Source organism: Dermacentor andersoni, chromosome 1 (genome assembly GCF_023375885.2).
Source record: "Dermacentor andersoni chromosome 1, qqDerAnde1_hic_scaffold, whole genome shotgun sequence".
NCBI classification, from domain to species: domain Eukaryota; kingdom Metazoa; phylum Arthropoda; class Arachnida; order Ixodida; family Ixodidae; genus Dermacentor; species Dermacentor andersoni.
This window is the reverse complement of record NC_092814.1, coordinates 184,237,857-184,263,282: the sequence shown is the minus strand read 5'-3', so window position 1 is coordinate 184,263,282 and position 25,426 is coordinate 184,237,857. Positions and strand designations below refer to the sequence as shown.

General features: G+C 44.5%; 1 protein-coding gene across 6 annotated transcripts in view; it reads left to right on the top strand.

The window, feature by feature from the left end:
* The window catches only part of sws (patatin like phospholipase domain containing sws), a 182,453-nt gene that overhangs the window by 108,981 nt on the left and 48,046 nt on the right, over positions 1-25,426 (top strand). For all 6 annotated transcript variants that reach the window (XR_007602676.2, XM_055062847.1, XM_055062846.1 and 3 more), the window contains exons 23-25: positions 2,431-2,613; positions 18,955-19,073; positions 19,372-19,528. Coding sequence is in view for 5 of the 6 variants with exons in the window: in XM_055062847.1 (XP_054918822.1) it covers positions 2,431-2,613; positions 18,955-19,073; positions 19,372-19,528 (459 nt within the window). In the remaining variant the exon portion in view is untranslated. The remainder of the gene's footprint in view (positions 1-2,430; positions 2,614-18,954; positions 19,074-19,371; positions 19,529-25,426) is intronic.

The window sequence follows — 25,426 nt, the reverse complement described above, 5'->3', positions numbered from 1 at the left end:
AAATGCTTGCCCAAATCTGATACATCCACTTGTAATAAAAGAAAAACTATCATGTGCAAGAAATGTGCTACGCTCAGGTGGGTGCAGATATTTTTTCAACTTTCAGCTCTTTCCCTACCATGGGGAAATCGGTGTTTCCTGTAGGTTACACAAATTTCTTTTTTCTGAAAAGCTATTGCATCCAAAATTTTACACAATACATGAAAGCAAATCAGAATGAATCTGCTTTTCAGGCATACCATATTTATTAACGAGTTTTATTTCACTAAAAAAATATTTATTGCCAGACACAGGAGTGTTGAATAAAATTGAACAGAACTTGTAAAGATATACTTGTATCTTAAAAAAAATGTTGTTCATGTAAATGATAATTAAGCACATGATGATAAAAAAGTTGAGTATTGATCTTTGCCAAAGTGATCTAATGCAAGTCTCTAGGTCTAATGCTCGCTGACCTGCACAAAAAAAAAAAAAAAAGCTAAGCCATCATCTGATAAAGCAGTGACGATGTTGCAGCCAACGCCGGTTTGATCTCATAATTCTAATTTTTATGCTGTTTTAAGCTGTTTTTCAGAAAATGGGGAGGCATGTTTTGTGTGAAGTGAACAAAAACTGCGCAATTCTGGCTAAATAATAAGTTGCTGCATAAGGACAGTAGCCTAAGCAATACAAAACCAATCTGAGCAGTTTACTTATTTTAATCATTTGTGATTAGTGTATTTATATGCAGCTGTAAATGCAAAGGCACAGTTTAGGCCAGGCATTTTGGAGCCATTGCAGTAATGTGTAAAAGCAGAGCCAAGCTTGTGCTTCAATGTTGTGTGTGACATATGTATTATGGATTAGACTTGCAATGGTTGTATGTCCATAGCTTTTCTTTTTTAGGTGTCGCTTTCAGAATGAAACTTGGAGCTTTCTTTCTTCTTTTTGTCAAGACGGCCTGTGGTATTGGAAGTTATAAAGCTGTCTGGGGTACATTATCTCTCTTTACCTTTCTCTGGCAAATTAGCGGAAGAAAAGGACACTAAACCAAATGAAGGACAGCACAGAAATTGTGTACTGTAAACGTATATTAAAATCAAAAGAAGTTATATTTGGCTAGAATGTATTGTTGCATTTCCAGGCTCTCTTGTGTTCATGGCAGTAGGATGATTCAGGCTCCAGCGTGTAAATTTGTGACAGCTCCATGCTTAAGAAACTAGCTGCACAGAGGAAGCCGGCAAACACTGACACCAAGGACAGCATAGGGGAAATTACTTGTGCTTAAAAAAGAAATAAAAAAACAATAAATTAATGGAATCATTTCATTATTTCATTTATTAAGCACAAGTAATTTCCCCTATGTTGTCCTTGGTGTCAGTGTTTGTTGGCTTCTTATGATACGACTAATAAAAATAGGGCCCCTCGGTTAACACCCTTTCTTCTCGTTTATCTGCACATAGATGGCACATCAGTCTTAAAGTAATTATGTCTAAAAGGTGTTCTAGTTAGTGTTTCATATACATGTTTTGAGTAGGTTAATGGTAATGGCCAAACAGTTTCTGTTGCTTTCCTTGCACACCTGTTTTGGGACTGATGAGCTTGTGTGCCTTATTTTAGGGGCTATTTAATTTTAAGGTAATATGATGGCGATATTGTGTACTGTTATGTGTGAAACAATGTTGTTGCAGTGTGTAATGTAAATGGTGTAGTACCATTTGGATTTATATCTTTTGACTGAATTGCTATAGTAATGTGATTTAGCAGAAGCTACATTTTGTGAGGCAGGTTGAATAGAAGGCAAGTGCTGCTATCTCTAGTATGCTGGGAAATTAATTTAGCTAGTCAATTTGACGCCTCTGCAGTTTCCATGACTGAATTAAATGCGATTTTTCTGAGACAGAAATGTGCCTTGTTAGTGCATTTCGTGGAGTTCTTGACTTCTCACTTGAAATTTGAATGGGTCTGAGAGCCTGCATTATAACCTCATTATCAGGTGGTTCCATTACTGTTTAGTGACTCGTAAGATGCACAGGTAGGACAATTACTTTAGTGTGAGTGGTACAAAACTATACCTTGGTTCCTAACTGTCAATGTTTAGCTGCAAGGCGTTTTTCAACCATGCTTATCCACCACCTGCTTTGCATTATAGATAGCATTTGCCATTGGTGTATGTAAGCTCTTCTCAGAACTCTGTTGACAAAAAAATGCATTCTTTAACCTCAAAACAAGCTGATGGATCCCTTCCTAATGTGGTCTTTTGTCTTTTAAAGCTTGGGTAAGTAACGTGTGAAAGAATTACTGCCAGTACTTATTTATATGGCACAAAACACTTTCGCATAACTTCCCTTTCATCAAACATCATATTTATTCTCAGTGATGCTTGTAATTTAATTGTGCAAAATCACTATTTACTGCATGCATTATTTACATTGTCATTTCTTTTTACAGCTGGAGAAGCAGGCAGAAAACATAGCACAGCGGACCCAGAAAGAGCTTGTTCTCCTGCACAGGGATGGTGCAGACAAGCCACGCAATACAGTAGCCTGGCTAAACATGCGCTCCTGGTGTTCCTCTCACCATCACATTCGATGCCCTAAACGCATGTTCATGCGCCACTCACCTTCTCGAATTGTAAGCACCAGCCAATATGTTTACAATGTTGGCATAAGAAATAGCTAGAGGTATGGGAAATAGCAAATACTCGAAATTGAATATGAATCGAATAGTCTTGGTTATTTGATTTGAGAATTCATTATTCGAAATTGTTGAATAAAGTCAACTTCCATTCATTCGATTATACGGGACCAACCAAATTGATCAAATTATCTGGCTGCTCAAATAAGAACAGGCATAAAAAACATCCTAACACAACACCATTTTGGCAGCAATTTTAACTCTCCTCTGAATCGAATGCGCACCTAGTTTTTATGTGCTCATGATACAAAACACTGTGCACTCAATTTTAACGCATGCTAGGTTTTATAACAAAAAAAATTTAGTATGCCTTAAAGTCTGCTGATCACAAATAAAATGAAAGCTGTAGTTTGCCTTCATAAATGTATATTTATCTGCACTTAAGTCCTTTGTTGTAGATCTCAAATAGCCTTTTATCGTTATACTCAGAGTCTACAACATTTCATCCTCCATTCAGTTCACTGTGTTTACAAATTTGTTTCTTGAACTCTGCAACAGTCATGAAGGGCATAGTGGCGTACACCTAGACTCAGCACTTCACGAGCTCATCCTGTGATGCATGCAAGTATACTGAATGCCGAAAACTTTGTGATGTGATTCTGTTACCACTACATGAGCACATAAAATAAGTTATATTTTAAAATGAGCCTTTGTAATTGAAGTTTGATAACGGTGCATTGTCATCATTACTCGATGTGATAACTCCTGCTGCTATCTTGTGCTTGCAGTGACGATAATGCTTGATCTGACTGTAGGCCATTTTTAATGCTGCAAAGACGGGTTCAGTTTCATATAAATTGCAATGTGCAGACAATTTACAGACCCGTTCTCATGGAAAAAAAGTGCACATTAGAATCAGAAGAATAGTAGTCATTGTGAACTGTCATTTTCACTTTGAAATTGGCCAAAGGTACACCAAAAATGCATTTTTGGTGGGAGAAAACGTGTCCTCAATGCTTTCACTGACCTCTGAGCACTGCGAACACTGATGCTGCTGCTGTTTGGGTCACAGTTAGGTTGACTACTTATTGGGTGCTTCCCAGTCAAGCCTGAAATTTTCTGGCGAACGCCAATTTCAGGATAGAAATAACAAAAGTTTGGGCCCATATAAATGTATGAGTGCTGACCCAGGACCTCTGATCAGGATAAAATCAATTGAAAAATTGAATTAACTCGAGCCAAATTAATGAAAGTGCACTGCATTCATTTCTCTTCAAATATAAGGAATAAGAGCAGTTACTGGAGCTTCAAGAGAGGCAGGCCGATGGCAAGTGGTGACTGCTCTAAGTGATTCTGCTAGAACAAAGCCAAGGTTGTTGTGCAGAGGCAGCAGTATCTGAGCGAATATGTGAGATAGATAATTCCTGATGAATAATTTCAGATTATATCGTATAAGAATGCCATGCTTTTAGGCAACTTATGAATTTGTAGTCTAAATTTAAACAAATCAAATTATTTTCCAGTCTCGCTGTCCTTTCACCCCTCTAAAACAACTTGCAGTACTATGGTATTACACTTATCTCCTTCAACAAACAACACATTTCATGTATCTGGTGAGGTGTTGTTTTCTTGTTCTATTACTGTGTTGTTATAATGTGCCATATAACTGAAAGCAGTTGTTAGTTATTCATAAGCTCCTCAGTTCACTGGCCATCTAGTTGGAAGATGCTGTGGCAGATGATAAGTAAGTAATTTTTTACCAAATAAATGGCCACCTAAATATTTGGCCTTGTTTATAAATGAGAAAAAAATTGTATTTTGTAGGTTCTCAAATCTGCTCTTGGGACAATAGAAGGACAATACAGTAGTGCAAACAATTACAAGGGCATTTATTGCACCTTTACTACACCAATGCCAGCTAGCCGAATCACAACCAATAGAACATGCCGATGGGCACTGACGAATCGAGGAAGTTCGACTCGCCGCATGTCGGCACATGCATGAAACGTGTGTGCAGCCCACCGCCCCCAAGCCAAACAGGCTATTTCCTTTTGTGCCTGAGTAACCCCGCCATTAAGTGGCGTTAGCAGCGCAACACCCGTGCCATCTCTCACACTAATCTGCAACTACACCGACCACTGCCAGCGCCCAGCTAAGCGAGCAAGCTGGATTACAGGAAATGCGAGAGCCTTGCGGGAGAAGCAACATCAAGGGACGTGTGAGAGTCGAGCGTCCCCACAAGTTGTCTTTTTTTTTTCAATATTTATAATATACAGTCAAACATTGATATAGCGAACTTCAGTACAACAAAATTCTCAATATAATGAATATTTAACTTTTTATCACTTGTCCATAGAACACCATGTATTTAGAACCTCAATATAACGAAACTTTTTTAAACACGATTTTTTCATTTCACTCCCACAGCGATGGAATTCCAAGACAATAAATGGAAACTTCCATGGACACAGATGGTCAAATGTTTTAATTGCAAGCGGCTGCTTCCGAACGCACCTCTAAAATCGCACGCTGCGCAACAAAGACTGACCACCAAAGCAAAACAATGTAACCTTTATTAAGTCCAAGTGTGATAAGATCTTATCGTGCCCTGCGCGATGTATGCTTTGAGAGCGAGTGAAAGCGTGCGAGGACTATACGAGAAGGATGATGGCTTGAGGAGTGCCATCTTCCCATGCGAGCAAGGGTTAAAGGGACGGGGGTGGAGCAAGCACGCAGTTATTTAATTGAGCACCTGCAGGGGGATCGGGTTTTTTCAGTGTGGGGTCTTCTTCATAGGCAATGCACCCCCAGTGTCACATTCTTTTTTGAGGTATTATTATTACCAGTGCGGTCTCGTTCAGAAAGACTTCTCCAATGCATGAGACAGACTGCCGAGACTGTAAACTGTTTGATGTACCTCCCTCCAGACACAACTAGTGAATTCACAGTAAGCGCTGAAAGTTTTCTCATTTTCTAATTTTCTTCTTTTTTTTTCCACACTACTTTTAAGTGCTGTTCAATTCCGCTGAACATATATCGTGCATCTAGCCGTGTTCATGGCCACTTGTATACGGGAGACTCCGAAACCACAATGTTAGAACCATTGAGAAATACTATGCCATGCCACCTGCCGCGATCATCAAAACCCGTATACCGCGGATAATTCAAGCATGTGTTCAGGCATTTCAGATATACTAAATGGATTTGAACTGACTCTAAAGGCATGCCTCGCGCTGACTTTCTAGGATGTAGAAGTGACAGGTAGGGTAAAGTGCAGTGATCATAGGTGAGTGAGGGCTAGGATTCACCTCAATTTGAAGAGAGAAAGAGCAAAATTGGTCAAGAAGAAACAGGTCAACCTAGAGGCAGTAAGGGTAAAAGCAGATAAATTCAGGCTGGTACTTGCAAACAAATATGCAGCCATAGAACAAAGAGATGATGATGACAGAGCTAATGAATGAAACTAACGAGGCGGGCTTCAGAGGCAGCAATTGAAGTGGGAGGCAAGCTCTCCTAAGTAACAAAGGACCTAATAAAGAAACGAGAAAGAATGAAAGTGTCCAACTCAAGAGATAAGATAGAATTCGTGGAACTGTTAAAACTGATCAACAAAGCGAAAATAAGTGATATTCGAAACTATAACATGAGAAAGACTGAAGAAGCCATAAAAAATGAACGCAGCTTGAAATCAGTGCGAAAGAAACTTGGCATAGGACAAACCAAGATGTATGCACTGAAAGATAAGCAGGGTAATATCATCAGCAATCTCGAAGATATAGTAAAAGAAGCGGAAGAATTCTGTACTGACCTGTACAGCACCCAGAGGAGTCAGGATACCTCAATTAGAAACAGTAATGAACAGGATACAGAAACTCCTCCTATAACTAGCAATGAGGTCAGAAGGGCCTTGCAAGGCATGAAACGAGGAAGAGCGGCAGGAGTAGATGGAATAACAGTCGATTTAATCAAAGATGGAGGAGACATACTGCTTGGAAAACTGGCGGCTCTTTATACGAAGCGTTTATCGACTGCAAGGGTCCCAGAAAACTGGAAGAATGCGAACATTAAACTAATCCACAAAAAGGGAGACGTTAAATAATTGAAAAATTATAGGCCCATTAGCTTACTCCCAGTATTATATAAAATATTAACCAAAATTATCTCCAATAGATTAAGGACAACACTGGACTTGAGTCAACCAAGGGAACAGGCTGGCTTCAGGAAGGTATACTCTACAACGGATCACATCCATGTCATTAATCAGGTTATAGAGAAATCTGCAGACTACAATAAGCCTCTCTGTTTGGCTTTCATAGATTGCGAAAAGGCATTTGATTCAGTAGAGATACCAGCAGTCATAGAGGCATTACATAATCAAGGAGTACAGAACGCTTACGTAAATACCTTGAAAAATATCTACAGAGGTTCCACAGCTACCTTAATTCTACACAAGAAAAGCAGGAAAATACCTATAAAGAAAGGGGTCAGACAGGGAGACACAATCTCTGCAATGCTATTCACTGTGTGCTTGGAAGAAGTATTCAAGCTATTAAACTAGGAAGGCTTAGGAGTAAGGATTGACAGTGAATATCTCAGAAACCTTCACTTTGCAGATGACATTGTTCTATTCAGCAACAATGCAGACGAGTTACAACAAATGATTGAGGACCTTAACAGAGAGAGTGTAAGAGTGGGGTTGAAGATTAATATGAAGAAGACAAAGATAATGATGAATAGCCGGGCAAAGGAACAAGAGTTCAGGATCGCCAGTCAGCCTGTAGATTCTGTGAAGGAGTATATTTACCTAGGTCAATTAATCACAGAGAACCCTGATCATGAAAAGGAAATTCATAGAAGACTTAAAATGGGTTGGACGCATACGGCAGACATTGTCAGCTCCTGACTGGAAGCTTACCATTATCATTGAAAGGAAGGTGTACAATCGATGCATTTTACCAGTGCTGACATATGGGGCAGAGATTTGGAGACTGACAAAGAAGCTTGAGAACAAGTTAAGGACCGCTCAAAGAGCGATGGAACGAAGATTGCTAGGCATAACGTTAAAGGGGCACTAAAGGGAAATGCTAAGTTGAAGTGGACTGTTTAAATACCATTCCACAAACATCGCAACGCATGTTTTGTGCCAAGAAAAGACTTAGTTTACGACAAAATTGTATTTGAAGGGTCCGAATACCTTTTTCGAAATAGAAACAACCGAGGGAGGGGTGACATTGCACATGCCATCACCTCCCCCCCCCCCCCCCCCCTTTGCTGCCGTCGGTGAGTAAAACGGTACCTGACAGACGGCGGCACCAAGCCAAGAAAGAGCGGTGGTGGCTTAGACCATTCAGGCATCCCACGACATCAAATGAAGGTTGGATTCTCAGTTAGTTGCAGTTTGTCCGAGTTTCGTGAGGCAGTAAAACCAGCGCAGCACTACGCGATCAGGAAAGTACCGGAACGCAAAAGCGTGGGTGGCGCAGAGCCGAGCGAAAATGAAACCTTTCGACTGCCTGCATTGTGGTCAACGGTAATTTCAATTAGCTCTTTTTTCTAAACATGAAATGGAACTGGACAAGTAGCATTCTATTTCCTCTTATAATACAATACGAGGATGTTTTGTGCAATGAGTAGTTGAGTCCTAGTGACAGAATTTAACTGAGGAGTGCTTTCGTCATTGGGCAAGTGCTTGAATGTCCCGGGGGAGTCTCTAATCATGTCCTGCATTTACCTCGATTTCTCGATTATTAAGGCTCTGTTCTGCAATAATATTGATGCCTTAGAGATTCTCGAGCACTAATCTATCACTTTAGCTTGACTTAGTATTTGCCTTTAGTGTCCCTTTATGAGACAGAAATAGAGCGGCTTGGATCAGAGAGCAAACGCGTATAGACGATATTCTAACTGATATCAAGAGAAAAAAATGTAGCTGGGCAGGTCATGTAATGCGCCAGTTAGATAACCGTTGGACCATTAGGGTTACAGAAAAAATACCAATAGAAGGCAAACGCCGTCAAGGACAGCAGAAGACAAGGTGGAGCGATGAAATTAGGAAATTCGCGGGCGTTAGTTGAAATTGGTTGGCGCAGGACAGGGGTGATTTTAGATCGCAGGGAAACGCCTTCATCCTGCAGTGGACATAAAACTGGCTGCTGCTGCTGCTGCTGCTGCTGCTGCTGCTGCTGCTGATGATGATGATGATGATTATGATAAAACGAACACAACAGTTTATTTTTGATTATGTGAAGGGAACAAATGACATGGATAATGGCAAATGTACTATTGGTATGGTTCTCACATTGCTATCTTCGTTTTCTATCTCCTACCTAGTTCCATATTGATGTGCAAGCTTCTGCAATGGTACCACCGTATAAGGGTCAGAATTCGGTGTGGTTGAAGTTGCTTCTTTGGACAAGCCGTCATCTTCAGAGTCCATGCTTTGTTTATATTAGGAGTCAAAAAAGCCGCCTTCTAGTAAACAGTTGGTTTCATGCAAGCAACCATCTTAAATTTATCACGCGCTCACATTCAAGGAAGGAGCATTTTCGTTTATTCATACTCGACCAGACAAAGCAAAGAGAGCAACACATTGACACTTGTGTTCTATGCAGACGACAACAACGATGCGGGAATTAACGGGCTCCGTCTAGTAGGTCAAAGAGATTGGGTGAGGACGAAGAAGATGTGCCTCTGTTCTGTTTGTTTTTGAACAGGTTGTCCTGTTGTTTTTGAAGAACGTCTCCCTGTCTTCTGTCCGCGTTGTACTGCGACACTGGTGGAGGTGCTGGGTACTGACCTCGCCTGATGCTCCAGAGTCCTTCTGGAAGTTGTTCATCTAACCCGGACGCATTGTCACCAGTTACGACACCCGTGCATTGCTTTAGTCGTCGACTGCTAGGCCTTGCCCCGGAGTTCTCCCCCTCTTCAACCATGTCTCTCCAGGAGCTCCACACATCTCGCAATGGCTGAAACCAGCCCACCGCAAACACCCTAAAGCAGCCAGTTTCCCAGTCCACAACAGGTAACTGTTCTGCATCCGCTGGTTCCCGATCGCTATCGCGGTGCAGTCTTCGAAGACAGTGAAAACTGGCTTGACAAGTATAAACACGTCGCACAGATTAACCAGTGGACTGAGCAGCAAAAACTTTCGCCCTTGACGACAGTGGCCGTACTTGGTACGAGAACCGTGAAGCTAGCCTAACAACATGGAATGACTTTTGGCAGAAGATCATGAATACTTTTGCAAGTGCCGACCGACGTGACTGCGCGCAGCAAGTGATGGAGCTATGGGTGCAACAACCTGATGAGTCGGTCACAATGTTCGTCGAGGACATGGCCAGCCTCTCTTGTAGAGCCAACCCGAATATGACCGAAGATAGGAAGTTGCGCTACCTGATGTGAGGTGTAAAAGAACAGTTGTTCGTGGGGCTTGTGCGGATTCCACCAGTCACCGTCGCTGGCTTTATCAAAGAGGCTATGGCTATTGAGCGGGCCCTTCATCAACGGTGCAGGCAGTATGATCGACTGTCCACCAGCACCACAATCAATGCTGCCACAGGGACTGCGGAGTGTCAGAACCCCTTGCATGAATTCATTGGAGAGCTCGTCAGAGAGGAAGTGCAAAAGATTCGGACACCGACATTGGATAGACCCGTAGCATCAATCGCCGAAGTGGTGCGCGACGAAATCAGGCAGGAGTTCCCGGCACCCGATATTCAAGACCACCAGTGTCCCATGAGTTATGCCGCTGCTGTCAGATGTCTACCACCCGTCACAACCATACCGCCGTACCGCCAGCCTCCGACAGCCGCTCCTTGGTCGTGGCCGCAAGAGGAGGCTTCGAGGCGCACACCCGTTATGCCGCTGCAGTCAAACCACCAGCCGTCGTTCGCCACGCCCTCATCAACGGCGCAAAACGACACTACGAGATGGCCGCAATTTCGGAGAACCAACATATGACGGACCGTCGATAGGCGGCCACTCTGTTTTCATTGCAGAGGCGCCGGCCATATTTCGCATCATTGCTGGCATCGCGACACATCATTTCGACCTCTTCGTCCGTGTTCCTATGGTCGACGTGCAAATGAGTGCTGCTTTTGAGGGACCTCCAATAGCGCACCCGAATGACAAATTCGTGCCCAATGAGAGGTTCGATCTGGCCGTCGGTCGAGTTCTCCAACCCCTCCACGACAGATGGCTTCACCTACTGGACATACTTTTGCTGACCTCCTAGGAAGAAGGTCGCCCAGGCCACGCTGGGGAAACTAAAGGTGGCGACCTCTGGGGGTAAGGTTGCAGGCCCACCGCAAGACAGTAAAAAGCCCCCAACACTCCTGCTGCAGAACGCTGTGAAGCCGATAAACACCGAAGAAATTGTGAGCACCAACATTGAGCCGGTGACAGCGTTAGTCAACACTGGTGCCAACTTCTCTATAATGAGTCAGGAACTCGTCCTCCGCCTGAAGAAAGTAAAGACGCCATGGATGGGACCTCACATTAGGATGGCAGGTGGCCAACTACTGATGCCTACTAGAATATGTACTTCTAGAATTAACATTGGGGATTCTTCTTTCATGGCCGCTTTAAGGGGGGACATGGGTTGTGGAGATTATTTCCTGCATCTTATGGCCAAATCTGATGAAAATATGCAAGCTTACTTAGTTTTTCGTGCTGATTTCAAATATGCAATAATCATTCTTGTAGGTTCATTAGTTCAGGAGACTGACAGTGCTGCCACTCTATTGTTTCCGGAGACAATGGAAAAAAAACTGCTCAGCAGAAAGTGAATATTATTGCATAGCTAGATACTATAACGTGCAATAACTGCAATGCTGCAAAAAGTTTTCAAATGAAATTTTAATTAGCCATTCTGCAGGTGATCAAAATTCTTTCCTTGACCTAAGGCTACCACACCAAAAGAAAATTCATAAAATGGAAATATACATATGCACAAATTTGAAATTCTGCTCTCAGCACTTTGTAATATGTAGATTAGGCTTTCTGCTAAAGAAAGAATTAGTGCTCCAGCTGTTCTAGATCATGAGATATCACTTCGACAGTCTAGTGAAGTGACCCAAAAACATGTTTTGAGAAAAGTGAGAAAACGTGCAAAACCCTACTTTATTTACAAATTTACAGCTGTAACAGCTCAGTAGGCACCAGACATGTAGTCCTGCTGACTCCCAGCCCCGGTGTGCCGCTTTTTGAGGGACTGGCGCAAATTTTCTGATTCTTTGCACTTCTTGGCTGATGCTGTCATTCGACGCCTATCTTTCTCGGCCATGAGGGTGCGACTTTGCTCACTCGGATTTAGACATAGTTCTTTCATTATGTCCGTTGAGGCCCTTGCCCTTGCACACAACGATGTTCCCAGTATGACCCACGTTCAGTTCGGCGTAAAGTTCGCGAACCGACCGCACGCAGTCGCTCGTCAGATTACGCGCCGCGCGATCGGCCGCTGGCGTCAACTTCGTCTTCGTGTAGCTCTGGCATGTTTTCGTGTGAAGAGCCCGACGGCTGATGCCCATCAACGAGACAAACGTCATTGAACACGGTCTGTCGGTTCTCCGTTGCCTGCATGGCACGCGTAGCCAAAACGTTCACAGCGAAGGGTTTCATTCGTTCAGCACTGTGGACGTGCGGAGAGCTCCACACCGACGCAATCTCTCCACAGTTTGCGCACATAAAACGCAGCTTCACAGCGAGCCCGTATTCCCGCTCGTCTTGGACGATTTATAAGGCACCACTGCAGATGTTGCTGTTCGCAAATGTTAATAAAGTGTTCACAGCACTCAAATCCACAATCGTAAACGTAGTCCCATCAGGCGGGCGAAGTGCATCGTCGGTACTGTCACCCACACTCGCGTTTCCTCTCCGTCGCTCGAGCGGAAGACAACTCCGATAGCTTTGCTTTGGCTTCCTCCTCCTCCCGCTTGGAGGGTTGCCGGTAGATCGTATCTTGCCGTACGCGAGCGCTGGGTCGAAGGGTCAACGGCAGGCGGACTTGTCACAGTATCGGCAGCAGCCGATGCGGTCGTTAGGCCTGCCGTTGCTGCATCAACGATTTCGGCATCGGTCGCTGAGGTTGTGGTGTCCTGAGCGTTTTGCAGTGTTGAGCAGCATTTTTTGAAGTTTCCGATGAGTGTCCGTCCCACTTTTTACGCACCAAACTTGTGCCGCGTTCGAAATTTGCGCTCCGTTTCAGATATCGCGTTGACACTGGGGCAAGATGGCGCACCTCAGTGCGCGGCTCTAAGCGCGGAGCAGACGATGGCCATGCAGTTCCGCCAATCGGGAGGCAAGCTCAAGTCACGTGCACCGAGTGACGAATAGGAGGGCGTTCTAGTACCTTTTTTTGCAGCGCATTTTATAAGTGGCCAATGGCTGAATGGGCCCCGTTCTGGCGGGAATTTGAAAGGAAAAGTCGCCTCTTTCAAATGAGACCAAGATGTCCGCGCTAGCACACGTGGAAGAGCAGGCGCGCGTTTCGGAAAATATGCCGTTTCAGCGCAAGTTCCGCCTGAAATTCAGCTAGTACATGTCGTATAAGGCGTCACTGCGGCTAAAATACTGATGTTATCGGTATGAAATTAACAATATATATGCAATAATAGCTGTACATTCCAAAAATGCAATAAAAAAAATCGAGTTTTTTTCGCGATTTTTGGTCGCCACAACCCGTGTCCCCCCTTAATTGTTCTTCCCGTGTGCTGTAAGGATTTGATTATTGGAATGGATTTCCTAAAAGAATATGGTGCCGTAATTAACATCCCGGACCACTTGGTGACATTTTATAAGAGCCCTGGTTTAGTCCATTGCTTATTGCCACAACACCACTCCTTTCGCCTAACAGAAGACGACATTGTCATCCCACCTCGATCATGTACCCTTGTTTCGGTAGCATGTGATGTACCATTTCATTGCGAAGGAGTTGCCGACCAAATAACCGCATTGTTGTTCATTCATGGTATCTCGGTAGCACAAGGAATCGTAAATGTCACCGACGGGTGCACGAACCTGTTGCTAACAAATTTTAGCCCAGATCGACGGCACCTTCCAAAGGGCACGGCTATAGCTTATTTTGACGGTGTTGCGGATGTTTGCATCTGCTGTTCCTTACTTGAAGAAGTGCCTGCGCAAGACTGAGCTCCCATACTTGACGTCAGCAGTGCTTTGTCGCCACACGAACGAGAACTGTTTCTTACGCTACTGGCCAAGTTCAACCACTGCTTTGTGTCGACGTCCAGCATCGGTTGGACGCCTCTAGCAAAGCACCAAATAATTACAGAGGATACGGCAAGACCAATTCACCAAAATTTTTATTGTGTTGCTCCCAGAGAATGTGAAGCCATACAACAAGTGAAAAAAATGTTTGGAGACGACGTGATCCAACCATCAATGAGTCCCTGGGCATCTCCTGTAGTTCTAGTCAAGAAAAAGAATGGCAGCTTGCGTTTCTGTGTAGACTACCGAAAATTAAATCAGGTGACAAAGAAAGACGTGTACACGCTTCCCTGTATAAACGATTCACTCGACAGGCTTTGACACGCATATTACTTCTCTTCAATGGACTTAAAAGGTGGATATTGGCAAATCGAGGTAGACCCGAGAGACCATGAAAAAACTGCTTTTGTGACGCCAGAGGGCCTATACGAATTTAAGGTCTTGCCTTTAGGCTTGTGCTCTGCCCCTGCTATGTTCCAGCACCTCATGGACACTGTGCTTTCAGGCCTGAAGTGAAAAACCTGCTTGGTGCACCTTGACGACGTCATCATGTTCTCCGCAACGTTTGAAGAACACCTCGAACGGCTTGAAGCGGTTCTGCAGTCCATCCAGTCTGCCGGCCTCACCCTGAAACTGGAGAAGTGCCGCTTTGGCTTTGTGGAGCTCCAGTTTCTTGGTCACATCGTCAGCCACACCGGTGTCCGCCCGGATTCTGAAAAAATTGCCACCGTCGCACAGTTTCCCGTACCATATGATAAAAAGGCTGTCAGGCGCTTCCTCGACCTCTGTGACAATTACCGGCGGTTTATTGCAAACTTTGCTCGCATTGCGTCACCGTTAACTTGCCTCACGAGAGATGACGTTGCTTTTGTATGGGGCAACGAAGAGCAAGGTGCATTCAATGACTGACAGCAACGTCGCCAGACGCCTCCAGTGCTTGCTCACTTTGATGAGACCACTCCTGCATTTCTCCACACTGATGCCAGCAATGTTGGCTTTGGAGCTGTTCTTGTGCAGCAGCAGGAGAACACAGAAAAAGTGCTTGTCTATGCAAGTAGAACACTCTCACGCACAGAGGCTAATTACTCCACAACTGAGAAAGAATGCCTCGCCGTGGTATGGACGGTCATGAAATTTCGCCCATATTTGTATGGCGGCCACTTCACAGTTATCAGCGACCACCATTCACTCTGTTAGTTGACAAACATTAAAGATCCTTCTGGACGACTGGCGCGTTGGAGCCTAATGCTGCAAGAGTTTGACATGACTGTCATGTACAAGTCGGGGAAACAACATGCGGATGCTGACTGCCTGTCTCGATCACTGATAGAGTCGCCTTCTCCACCCGAATAAGAAGACTTAGCATTTCTTTGTGTTCTGGACACATCCGCCATTGCGCAACAACGAAATGACCCTGAGTTGCTTGAACTAATCAATCACTTGGAGGGAAAATCTGCGAAACCACCTAGAGTTTTCACAAAAGCACTGTTATCGTTTTGTTTACCAGCCAAAGTCCTTTACAAAAGAAACTTTTCTTCAAGTGGGTCTCGCTATCTGCTCGTCATTTCTGCAGCTCTTCGTACGGAAGTACTTCAAGCCTGTCACAACGAGGTGACTTCTGGTCACTTAGGCTATTGACCTCGAGCTCCACCACTGGAAAAGCTGGCGCAACCATCGGCGTGACGTGCTATTAGGGATCAAGTGGACATAGCGGCCGCGTCGGCTACTTCGGGAGCGCCGAAGCGAGCTGAAAACGAGAGTTTAAATTCCCTCGTATGCTGCAGTCCTAATTTAGTGGCGAGATTTTCCCACTTCGAGTGTCTCCTTTACAACGCTTGAAAGCACTACAATAGGTAGTGGCTGCCTTTGAAGGTGCACAACATGGTAGGCTACTGCTCGGTGCCGCAATGCCGGAGGTATGCAACGGAGCCCAGTGTCAGCCTTATTCACACGCAGCCGCAGGATAAGAAGCTGCGTGAAGCCTGGCTCGCGAAACATAAAACCGGCACACAGTCATCGGCTACTACTCGGGTATGCAGCAAGCACAGACGCGAGGAAGATTTCTGCTACGGCACCGGGTCTGCGATGTTCGGAAAACGCGCACTGAGACGCTCGCCCGAGTCCGCTGCACAACTAATGTCATGACGGTTTGGTCTATGAACTTGTCAATGCTGTAGATACTGGCAAGTTCACTGGAGTGGAAAGGGAGCGGTAAGAAGCACACTAAAAAAAAAGTATGGCATATGGTTATGTTTGTGTTATGAATTAATGCACTGGATAACAAAAAAGAAGCAGCGCGAAATCGCACGCTGAGAACACCGATAAAGATACCCTGCGACGCAACTCGAGAAATAATATTGAAACGTCCAAAAATTTAGAAAAAAAAATAAAAAATTGAATTGTTGCGACAGCATATCACAGTCCCCGTAGGCGTCACTCTACTATGAAATTATTTTTGAACAGCTCTGATAGCGCCCACGCAACAATGGTTACTTGTATGCTGTCAAATGCTCATACTGCGGCCTAAAGCTGATGGCACGGTGCAAGAACGCGCACGCGGCGAAAGCGAAACAGTGCGCGGACAAGCATGCAGACACGCAGTCGGTTGCTGCGAATCTGTGCGATTGCTGCATTGAGGCTTCATTCTATTACGCTCCATTTAGTTATACAAACAGTATAAGAATATATTTCACATAGTTTGCTCTCAGCGTTTGCCTACCTTTCACACGCATATTAAGAAGCCGGTTCGGGAGACTCCATCGCGGCGACCATGCGCAGTGGCGTTCACTGTACGTATTCAGTAAAGAGATAGCGTCTGTAAACGATTCTGTGCTTTCAGTTTACCCAAGATTATTATTTAGACAGTAAAAAACTTCTCTCATTTCGAAAGTCCTTACAGAAATGTCCGGGAGAGCTCACGCGTGGTGTTTTCAGTGAGCGCTGACAGCAAAACTTATGAGGCGCGCGCCGCGTGATTCCTCATACCACGCCAGCGAGGCGCTTCCGATAGATGGCGACTCCGTAACTCCTCGCCGCCAATACGCGAACATTGGCCAGAGTGCAGCAAAGGTACTACTGACTGAGACTTACCACCACTCTGAAACATCACATTCGCATTTGTCTCGACTGCCAGAGGTGCAAGCCACCTCCAATGAAAGCATCCGGCCTCCTACGACCCGTCCAGATTCCTCAAAGACCATTTGATCAAATCAGAATGGCTATGTTGGGCCCACTTCCTACTTCTACTGCAGGGAATCGCTTTGTTATTGTTTCAACCGATTATCTCGCACATTACGCTGAAACAAAGGCAATCCAAAGAAGCACAGCAGTCGAGGTGGCGCGCTTTTTCATTGAGCATGTTGTGTTGCAACACAGTGCACCAACCATCGTAATAACAGACCGAGGAACCACATTCATTGCTGTACCTTTAGATCAAGTCTTGCTGCTAAGTGGAACGGCTCATCGGAAGTCAACTGCCTACTATCCACAGACCAATGGATTAACAGAGCATCTAAACAAAACAATTGAAGGCATGCTCTCAATGTATGTGGATGTTGAGCATAAAAATTAGGATGACATCCTACCTTATATCACCTTTGCATATAACGTGGCGAAACAAGAGACGACGCGCATGACTCCGTTCACCCTTGTTCACGGTCGAGATATACGAACGATGTTGGATGCGATGCTTCCATGCGATTTTGATGACACTGACACGGACGCCGATGTGTTTATACAACGCGCAGAAGAGGCTCGGCAGCTCGCGCACTTGCGGATCTGCCAACAGCAAGACTACAATGCGGGCCGCTATGATCGTCACTGTAGAATAGTAACCTATGAAGTCGGCGACAAAGTGTGGGTTTGGACACCCATAACGAAGGAAACAAGGCCTCTCCGAGAAACTGTTAAGGCGATGCTTCAAACCATATCAAGTATTGTGGCGTCTCAGTGATGTCACGTACGAGGTCGTTCCCGATAGTCTCAATTGTACGCGGCGCCGCGCACACCGTCCTGAACTTGTGCATGTTGTCCGCATGAAGCCGTATGTGAGCGAATGACCAGGCCCGAGACCCTTACTTCCGCGAGTGACATTTTTAGCATCGGGGCGATGCTCTCTTAGGGAGGGACAAATGACACCTGTATTCTATGCAGACGACGCTGGGGGCATTAAAGAACTCCATCTAGTAGCTCAGAGAGATTGGGCGAAGATAAAGAAGACGTGCCTCTGTTCTTTTCTTTCTTTTTTTTGAACAGGTAGTCCTGTTGTTCTTGACGAACGTCTCCCTGTCTTTTGTCCATGTTGTACCGCGACAATATGAAAGAGGCACGACAGAGGGCAGAGCCATCCTGGAGAAAGCACACCGACAAAAGGAGCACCCTGATCTCTGGAAAGGAGGCATGGCATTTCGAAGACTGCGTGAGAAGAAAACAAAACAAAAAAGTTGAATGTCTATAAACATACAACAGATGGCAGAAATGTGTAAGAGTGGTGGCCTTGCACTACTGCACAAATATTTGAACGGAGAATCGTCGTACCGGTGTACAAAATCCGGGAGTCACCATTATCATCTACAGATGCGCGCGCTGTGCATGATGCAACCACGCCTCCTAAGGGGTGCGTCCCACAGCGTGCTAACAAAAACCCAGAGAGAGGAGAAAATATGATTCTAGAAGATAAAACAGATGGTGGAACTACCTTAGAGCTCACCAACTTCGTGTTACTGTGCTCATCCAGTGGAAAAAGTGGAGAACGTACATGTATGTGAGTGACATGGCTGGACAGAAACATGGAAACGCACCAGTAGGTCATTTACACAGAAAGGGTTAACTAGACCACAAGCACTGTCAAAACCCATGATGACAAGACAATCTGGTGAGGGAATTTTAGAATGGCATCGGCACCAATCTTTCATTTTTGCATCATTTCTGGCCCGCAAGCCTCCTCGCATGATTAGAGTGGTTATTTTCCTAATGCAGAAGTGCAATTTGCAATGCAACGTAACTTAATATTCCTCTTCAGTGCCCCTTAAGGTTCCATCAATTTTTAGTTGCTAATGTTGTGTTTCAATTCGTGTTGTGATATTAAAAAATTGTCTGTCCTGATATCATGCCCAGATGGAGGTGTACAAGAAAGTTCAAGAAGGAACTGTGAATGTACACTCGGACTTTGCCCGCCTGGCACGGTTCCTCACTGGGACATCAATTGGCCTTGTGTTGGGAGGTGGGGGAGCCAGGTAGGCCAACAAGACTAAGTGTTGCATGCACTTTTAAAGAAAGAAGCCAGAAAAGTCACAAAATTAACAGTTCATAAGATGCTACTAATAACTAATTACCAGCCTGTAATTGTGGGAGCAAGCATAAAAGAAACACAAGGTACTGAACTTCAGCACTGGCTACATATACAAAAGTGCCCATGTTTTGCTTGGTTCAGCTGGCTATGTCTACACTAAATTGCTATTTGGTGATGCCCACCAAACTTTTTCTTAGTTGTTTTTATTTGTTATTATTAATAATATTTTCACCCATACCCAGGGGCTGTGCACACGTAGGCATGATTCGAGCCATCTACGAGGCAGGCATCCCCATCGACATGGTTGGTGGTGTGAGCATTGGAGCATTGGTTGGTGCCCTTTGGTGCCAAGAGGTAGATGTCATCACCCTCGTCCAAAAAGGCCGCCACTGGTCAAAGGTTTGTGAGCAGTTCTTTTTTTCTCAAAGACACCAGTTGTACTCCCTGTTCGTTATGAATGTTGGTTGTAGTCACATTAATTCTTCAACAGGAACTCTGTCCGCTGCAATCCCAGCCATGGCAGCTGCATTTCAATGGGGGCAAAATGTAAAAACACCCATGTACTTAAATTTAGGCACAAGTTAAAGAACCCCAGGTGGTCCAAATTTACGGAGTCCCCCACTACGGCATGCCTCATAATCAGGTCGTGGTTTTGGCACGTAAAACCCCATAATTTGATTTTCCACTTGCTGCAGTGACACAGTGCCTGTGGAATTTTGCTACTGAGGAGAGAATGGTGTTGCGGTATCAAGTCTTGGCTGCAGCAACCAGGTCTGAGTGGGCATGGAATGCAAAAACACTTGTGTACTTAAACTGCATGTTAAAAAACTTCTCCAAATTAAATAGGAGCCTTCCATAACTGCAACTCTTATAGTTTGCAGAGTGAGTTTCAGGCATAAAGGCCAGAACAGTTTTTTGGCCCTGCATTCTATAAACTGTGGGGGAGAGTACGCTCTTCCCCCTAACCTTAAATCACTACATACTCCGCCGAAACTTGTTGCACGGTCTAACATCAATGTGTGCTTCACGAACAAGTGGTAGAACATGCGGCAGTGGCCGCACCACAGTGTCTCTGGGGTACACCGCTGGCTCACGTCCATTGGTCACAGCAGCAGCTCTGCAGACTCAACAGCATGACTCCAGGCCAGGATCCCAGAAACAGCCATGTACTAGTCGGCCCAAGCAAGTGTCACTTGCGCCGACACGTCCTACTGGCAAGCGCCACAGTAGCTCTTGGTGACTGCCGGCTCTTTTCCCCAGCTGCCAAAGGTTGCAAGGCAGACACAGGCAGCCACTGAAGTTGCTGCACCGTACTGGCCACAGGCATCTCTATTGCCTGGGGTGGGACCGATAGTAGTCTGGGGCAGCAGTGCAGGCAATGTGCACATGACAGCAAACCAGGGACGACTCTGCCCACGTTGTGTACTCAACGAAGTTGACAAACATGGAAGTATTGCAAGGGAGAGAAATTCTGCATGCGCATTGTCCACGTGGTACAATGTTTAATTTGGCTAGCGAAAGATCAGGTAGCTATTTAGATGCTAAGTTCACGTGAACAAAGCTCGCTTTCTTGAGCTGAACGAGTGACTTCAATTCGTGTGAGGCCAACTAAAATGAGGGAAGCAAAGTGTGCCACTTCAATGCCACATTCCACCAGGTTGTGTGCTTCCACATGCGACAGGCAGCTTCGTAAAGCCATAGGCCTAATGAGCCTCTACTGTGACAGCAACCGGCATCCAAAAACAACACCCAAAATGGGCGCTAAGCAGGCAACTGCTAGGACACGTCAGCTCTGTGAGGTGGTCCTACCTCACTCTGTGCACACAGCATTCGACTTGACGGCGCCCATTGTCCCAGACGGTGTCAGAGTGCCCGGTGCCAGGACGCAATACCAGACAGCCTGTAGCGGCACCCATGGCCCACGGCCACCTGGCTTTTAGAGCCATGACTCCCAGAGTAAAAGAAATGGAAGGTGCTGTTTAAATAAGAAACTCAGACCACCCATGAGACTTCCATACTCACTTGCTTCAGGCTTGCCAATACTCCGTGAGCACTAGGCCTCACTCTCCCAGGATGCAGACCATGCGGATCTCGTGCCAACGAATGTTATTTAAAAACACTTGCGAAAAGGCTTAGCATGTTGAAAAGTTCAAACACACTACAGCAACCGTCACCTCACTCAAGAAAGCTTGCCGATGACGCTAGCGATTAAAATCTATGCTAGGCCTATGCTTCGGTTCAAAGAAAGCTTGTCTCGAACTGAGCAAAATTGTCATTCGATGACCCGAGAGGCCCCACGTTGGGCGCTAGATGTGGGGTCTGAAACGTGCTCTTGGGACAAAAAAAAAACAGCAACATAGTAGTGCAAGCAATCAAAAGGGCATTTATTACACCTTTCATAATGCTTGCTAGCCAAGTTACTGCCCATAGAACATGCCAATGAGCGTGCAACAAATCAAGGAAGTCCGGCTCACCGAAATCGGATAGCGAGCGAATATGTTCGCTCTCATGCTAGACACCAATGCCTAATCGTTTGCGTGTAGGGCCACGTGAGCGGTGGCATGTTCGAACGATTGTGTCTGTCAGTTCCCAGTGTCCTGCTCTTACGTCTTTCACAGGACGGTCCCGCGAGCACGCGAAGCGTCGCACGGCTCGCCGACCCTGAGCCAAAGAGGAAGGACCTACTCCCTTTCATGCTTCAGTAACCCCTCCGTTAGGTGGCATTAGCAGCACAACACTCACGCCATCTCTCGTAATATGCTGCAACCACATCGACCGCCGCTGGCGCTTAGCTACACGGAGAAGCCAGATTCCAGGAGACATAAGAGCCATGCAGGAAAAACATAAGGGGACATGTGAGAGTCTAGCATCCCCACAACTATTGCCTATCCTATTGGTCCACTGAGAACTGTCTAAAAGTAAATACGGCGAAAACAAAGGCCGTAATTTTTCATACCAAAGGCATGAGTCTTCTTCCTCCAGATCTAACATTAGTGTATAGATGCACAAATATAGAACTCACTCTTTCTGCAAAGGTGTTAGGGGTACACTTCACGAGTACCATGCAATGGGACGACCATGTAAGCTTTGTACTCCAAAAACTTAGCCGCATAACAGGTGTTTTAAATCGCTACAGATATACCTTACCCGTCTCTGTAAAATTATTAATTTATAATGCCTTATTCGTGTCTCACATACATTATGGGCATCTTGTATGGGGCACCACAACTGAATGTAACTTGAGTAAATTATTTCGTATGCAGAAGAAAATAATACGTGTCATCGCTAATGTACCGTTTGCCGCCCATACTGAAAACCTGTTCAAGAAATACAACATTGCGACAGCCCATAAGATCTATGACTGCAGACTATTACGCGAGTATTACTTTAATACCAAACGTAACAATACTTTACTTGTAGAACTTGCAAATCTATCCGTCAATTCATACCGTTATTCAACTTGTACACCTGAAGTCTGGAAGGTTCCGCGCTCTAGAACTAACTACGGTTGTCAAATGTTGTGTAACAACCTTCCAAGATTACTGAATTTATACGACAGAGCAGGCTTCAATTTACAGGATCTATCACTGTCAGAATTTAAAACTCTATTGCTTTCACTTCTTTAGAGCACGTTTGTTAATGATTAATAATGTGTGTTATGTTCCTCTTTTTTGTCTATGTTACCAAGTGTATATCATTTATTTATTTCAATGCCGCAGTGTGTTTTGCATTGTTATTGTGGCAATAATTCACTGTTCTTTCATATATTGTATAACTGCAATGTTTTATGGCCACTAGATAAATGTAATTTATATGGCACTTGATGTGTTACCCCATGCAGCCATATTGTACCTAAGGGGGTGAGGTTACCTCAAGCCGCGTCTGTGCGGCTTTTTTCCCTCATCCACCTCCATTTACCACTCCTCTGTACATGTGTGTGTAAATGGAAATCAATAAATCAAATCAAAATCAAATCAAACTGCAACGAACCACATGCCCAAGGATTCCGTTCATCAACTGACGAATTAGTACAGCAGGTAGACTTCCCCTCACAACTGCAACACCCAGCTTGTAATGAAAGTACAAATATCATCAGCAGGGTTTTTTCCAATGGTAAAAAGAAAGCCTTGAAAATTAATCTGCGTTCTGGCAGTACCTAAGCTTTTGCTTCAGCTGGCATGTTGTATCGAATACTGCAACTGAAGCATCGGGGAAAGCCTCCTTGAAAGACCTACTAATATGAACAATATTCGGAAAGTGTTTGTATGTTAGGAGGTTTGTGATTGAAAAAACTTAGAGCTGTCAACAGGAAAATGAATAAGTGAATTTCATCTTCTTGGATATTTTAGACAAGCATATACATTCGCATGTGCAAATGCCGATTCTCGTAGAAGAACATGGCAATATGCTCTAGCCAGTCTAAATATTTGCGTGGGAAAATGATTGCCTGGCTACTGCTCCAAAAGGTTGATTTGCTGCTCCAAAAGGTGCTTCGAAGTGGTTTGGACCAATCGCATCACTGAGAGCCAGCCAGCCATTACGTCTCATGATTCCATGTTCTCCAAGTGAATCATGTAGACAATGTCTCACCTGGAATGGAAAACTTTCTCCACAAAAAAGGAATTTTATACACTGTACATTCTCTACAGTTAACAAAGCATCTGCTGTGCTATATCTTACAGCTTCCCCTTTTGTCTGCAAATTGAAAGGTAATTTTGCAGAGCTTCCCAACTTAAATGGAGCATCAGAAAAGATAACCTTTGGCATTGGTACATTCTACTAGCTTGTTCATGTTGTATGAAATCTTATGTACGGGCAGAACAACAGCTTAATACTGTCACCTTGGGTGACCAGTTACCAAAGTGTTGGTGCACTCATGTGGAAGCAACTTCTTAAGCATCAACTTTGACCACTAATATTTGGATGTGCCTGGCGGTAGTGCTGTGGCTATATGCATACCTACCAACTTTTACGATTTTATTATAAAATGCTTGATTTTTAAACCTTCTTTACAATTGTAATGACACCCATAATGTTATTTTTTTTTTTTTTCACATCACTTTACCCTTTGTAGGATTATGTATATTTTTTTTTACAAAACTCTTGAAATCTTTCGCATGGCATGAGTAGATGTACTTAGAAGTAGTTTGCAACAAACTTCACTTCTCTACACCAAGCCATTTACTTTTAAAAAGTAGAACGTATATGCCCCATTAACACTCGAGGGTCTCTATGAAAATTATTCCTGCCTACTTCCCTCGTGAACAACTCTTGATATTTTTTAATATATTTATATATAGCTAAATGATGTGCTTAAAAGTAGTTCGCAACTAATTTCATTTCTGTACAATAAACCGTTCAGTTTTAAAAAGTGGGATGCATTTGTCCTACTGACACTACTTGGCTCTTTCGAAAAGTGGGACTTGTTTGTTCCACTGATTTTGGAGGGTTTCAACAAATAAAGCCACGGTTTCACCCGTAAGGCGAAGCATCGATTGCGATAGCCAATTAGTAGACAGCTATACGAAGTAAGGATAGTAGTTTTATCGTCCTTATTAACTTGTAAACATTCGCTTACTAACTAAATTAACAAGCATGGTGCCATGCGCGCACAAGCAAACAAACACATCTCACTCGATGACCGTGCACACTCACTGTCAAAACGGTGGAATGAGAAAGTGCGGCAGCAGCAGCGAGTGAATTGACCTTCTTGCTGCCTCTCGCTTCAACGCATTCTGAACGGTGAGAACGCAGTGCACATGAAGATATCAGCATCAGCACTCGGTAAACTCTGTCCCTATCGCAGATTGCTTTCAAGATAGTGGCCATGTGGCCACGCCATACGCAGCCGCTGCCGGAGTAGAACATTCCCTCCCCTGCTCTCAGTGCCTTGCACGCGATGGAAGACAGCGTGCTTACTTCCCACTTTCCTCCCTTGCACGTGCGAGATTGAGCCATTATCATCAGTTCACCCTCGCACGCTTTCACTCGCACATACAGCATACAGTGTGTGCCAATGATGTTATCACCTTTGGACATTATACGGAACATCACGACGACGACGATGCCGATGGCAGAAATGCGCCTGGAGTGTACATGTAAATTGGTGTCGCAATAAAAATATATGTACCCAATTCCCTCCGTAAAGCAGACCAAAGCACAGTGGACAAAGTGGCAATGCGGAGGCCATACACACAAAGCTTGTGCACACTTTTTGCCAGGGCATCGAACACCAACTGCATCAGTACCTTTTTGTACATGCATGTCTTTACACGGGCATTCATAAGGCGAGTTTCA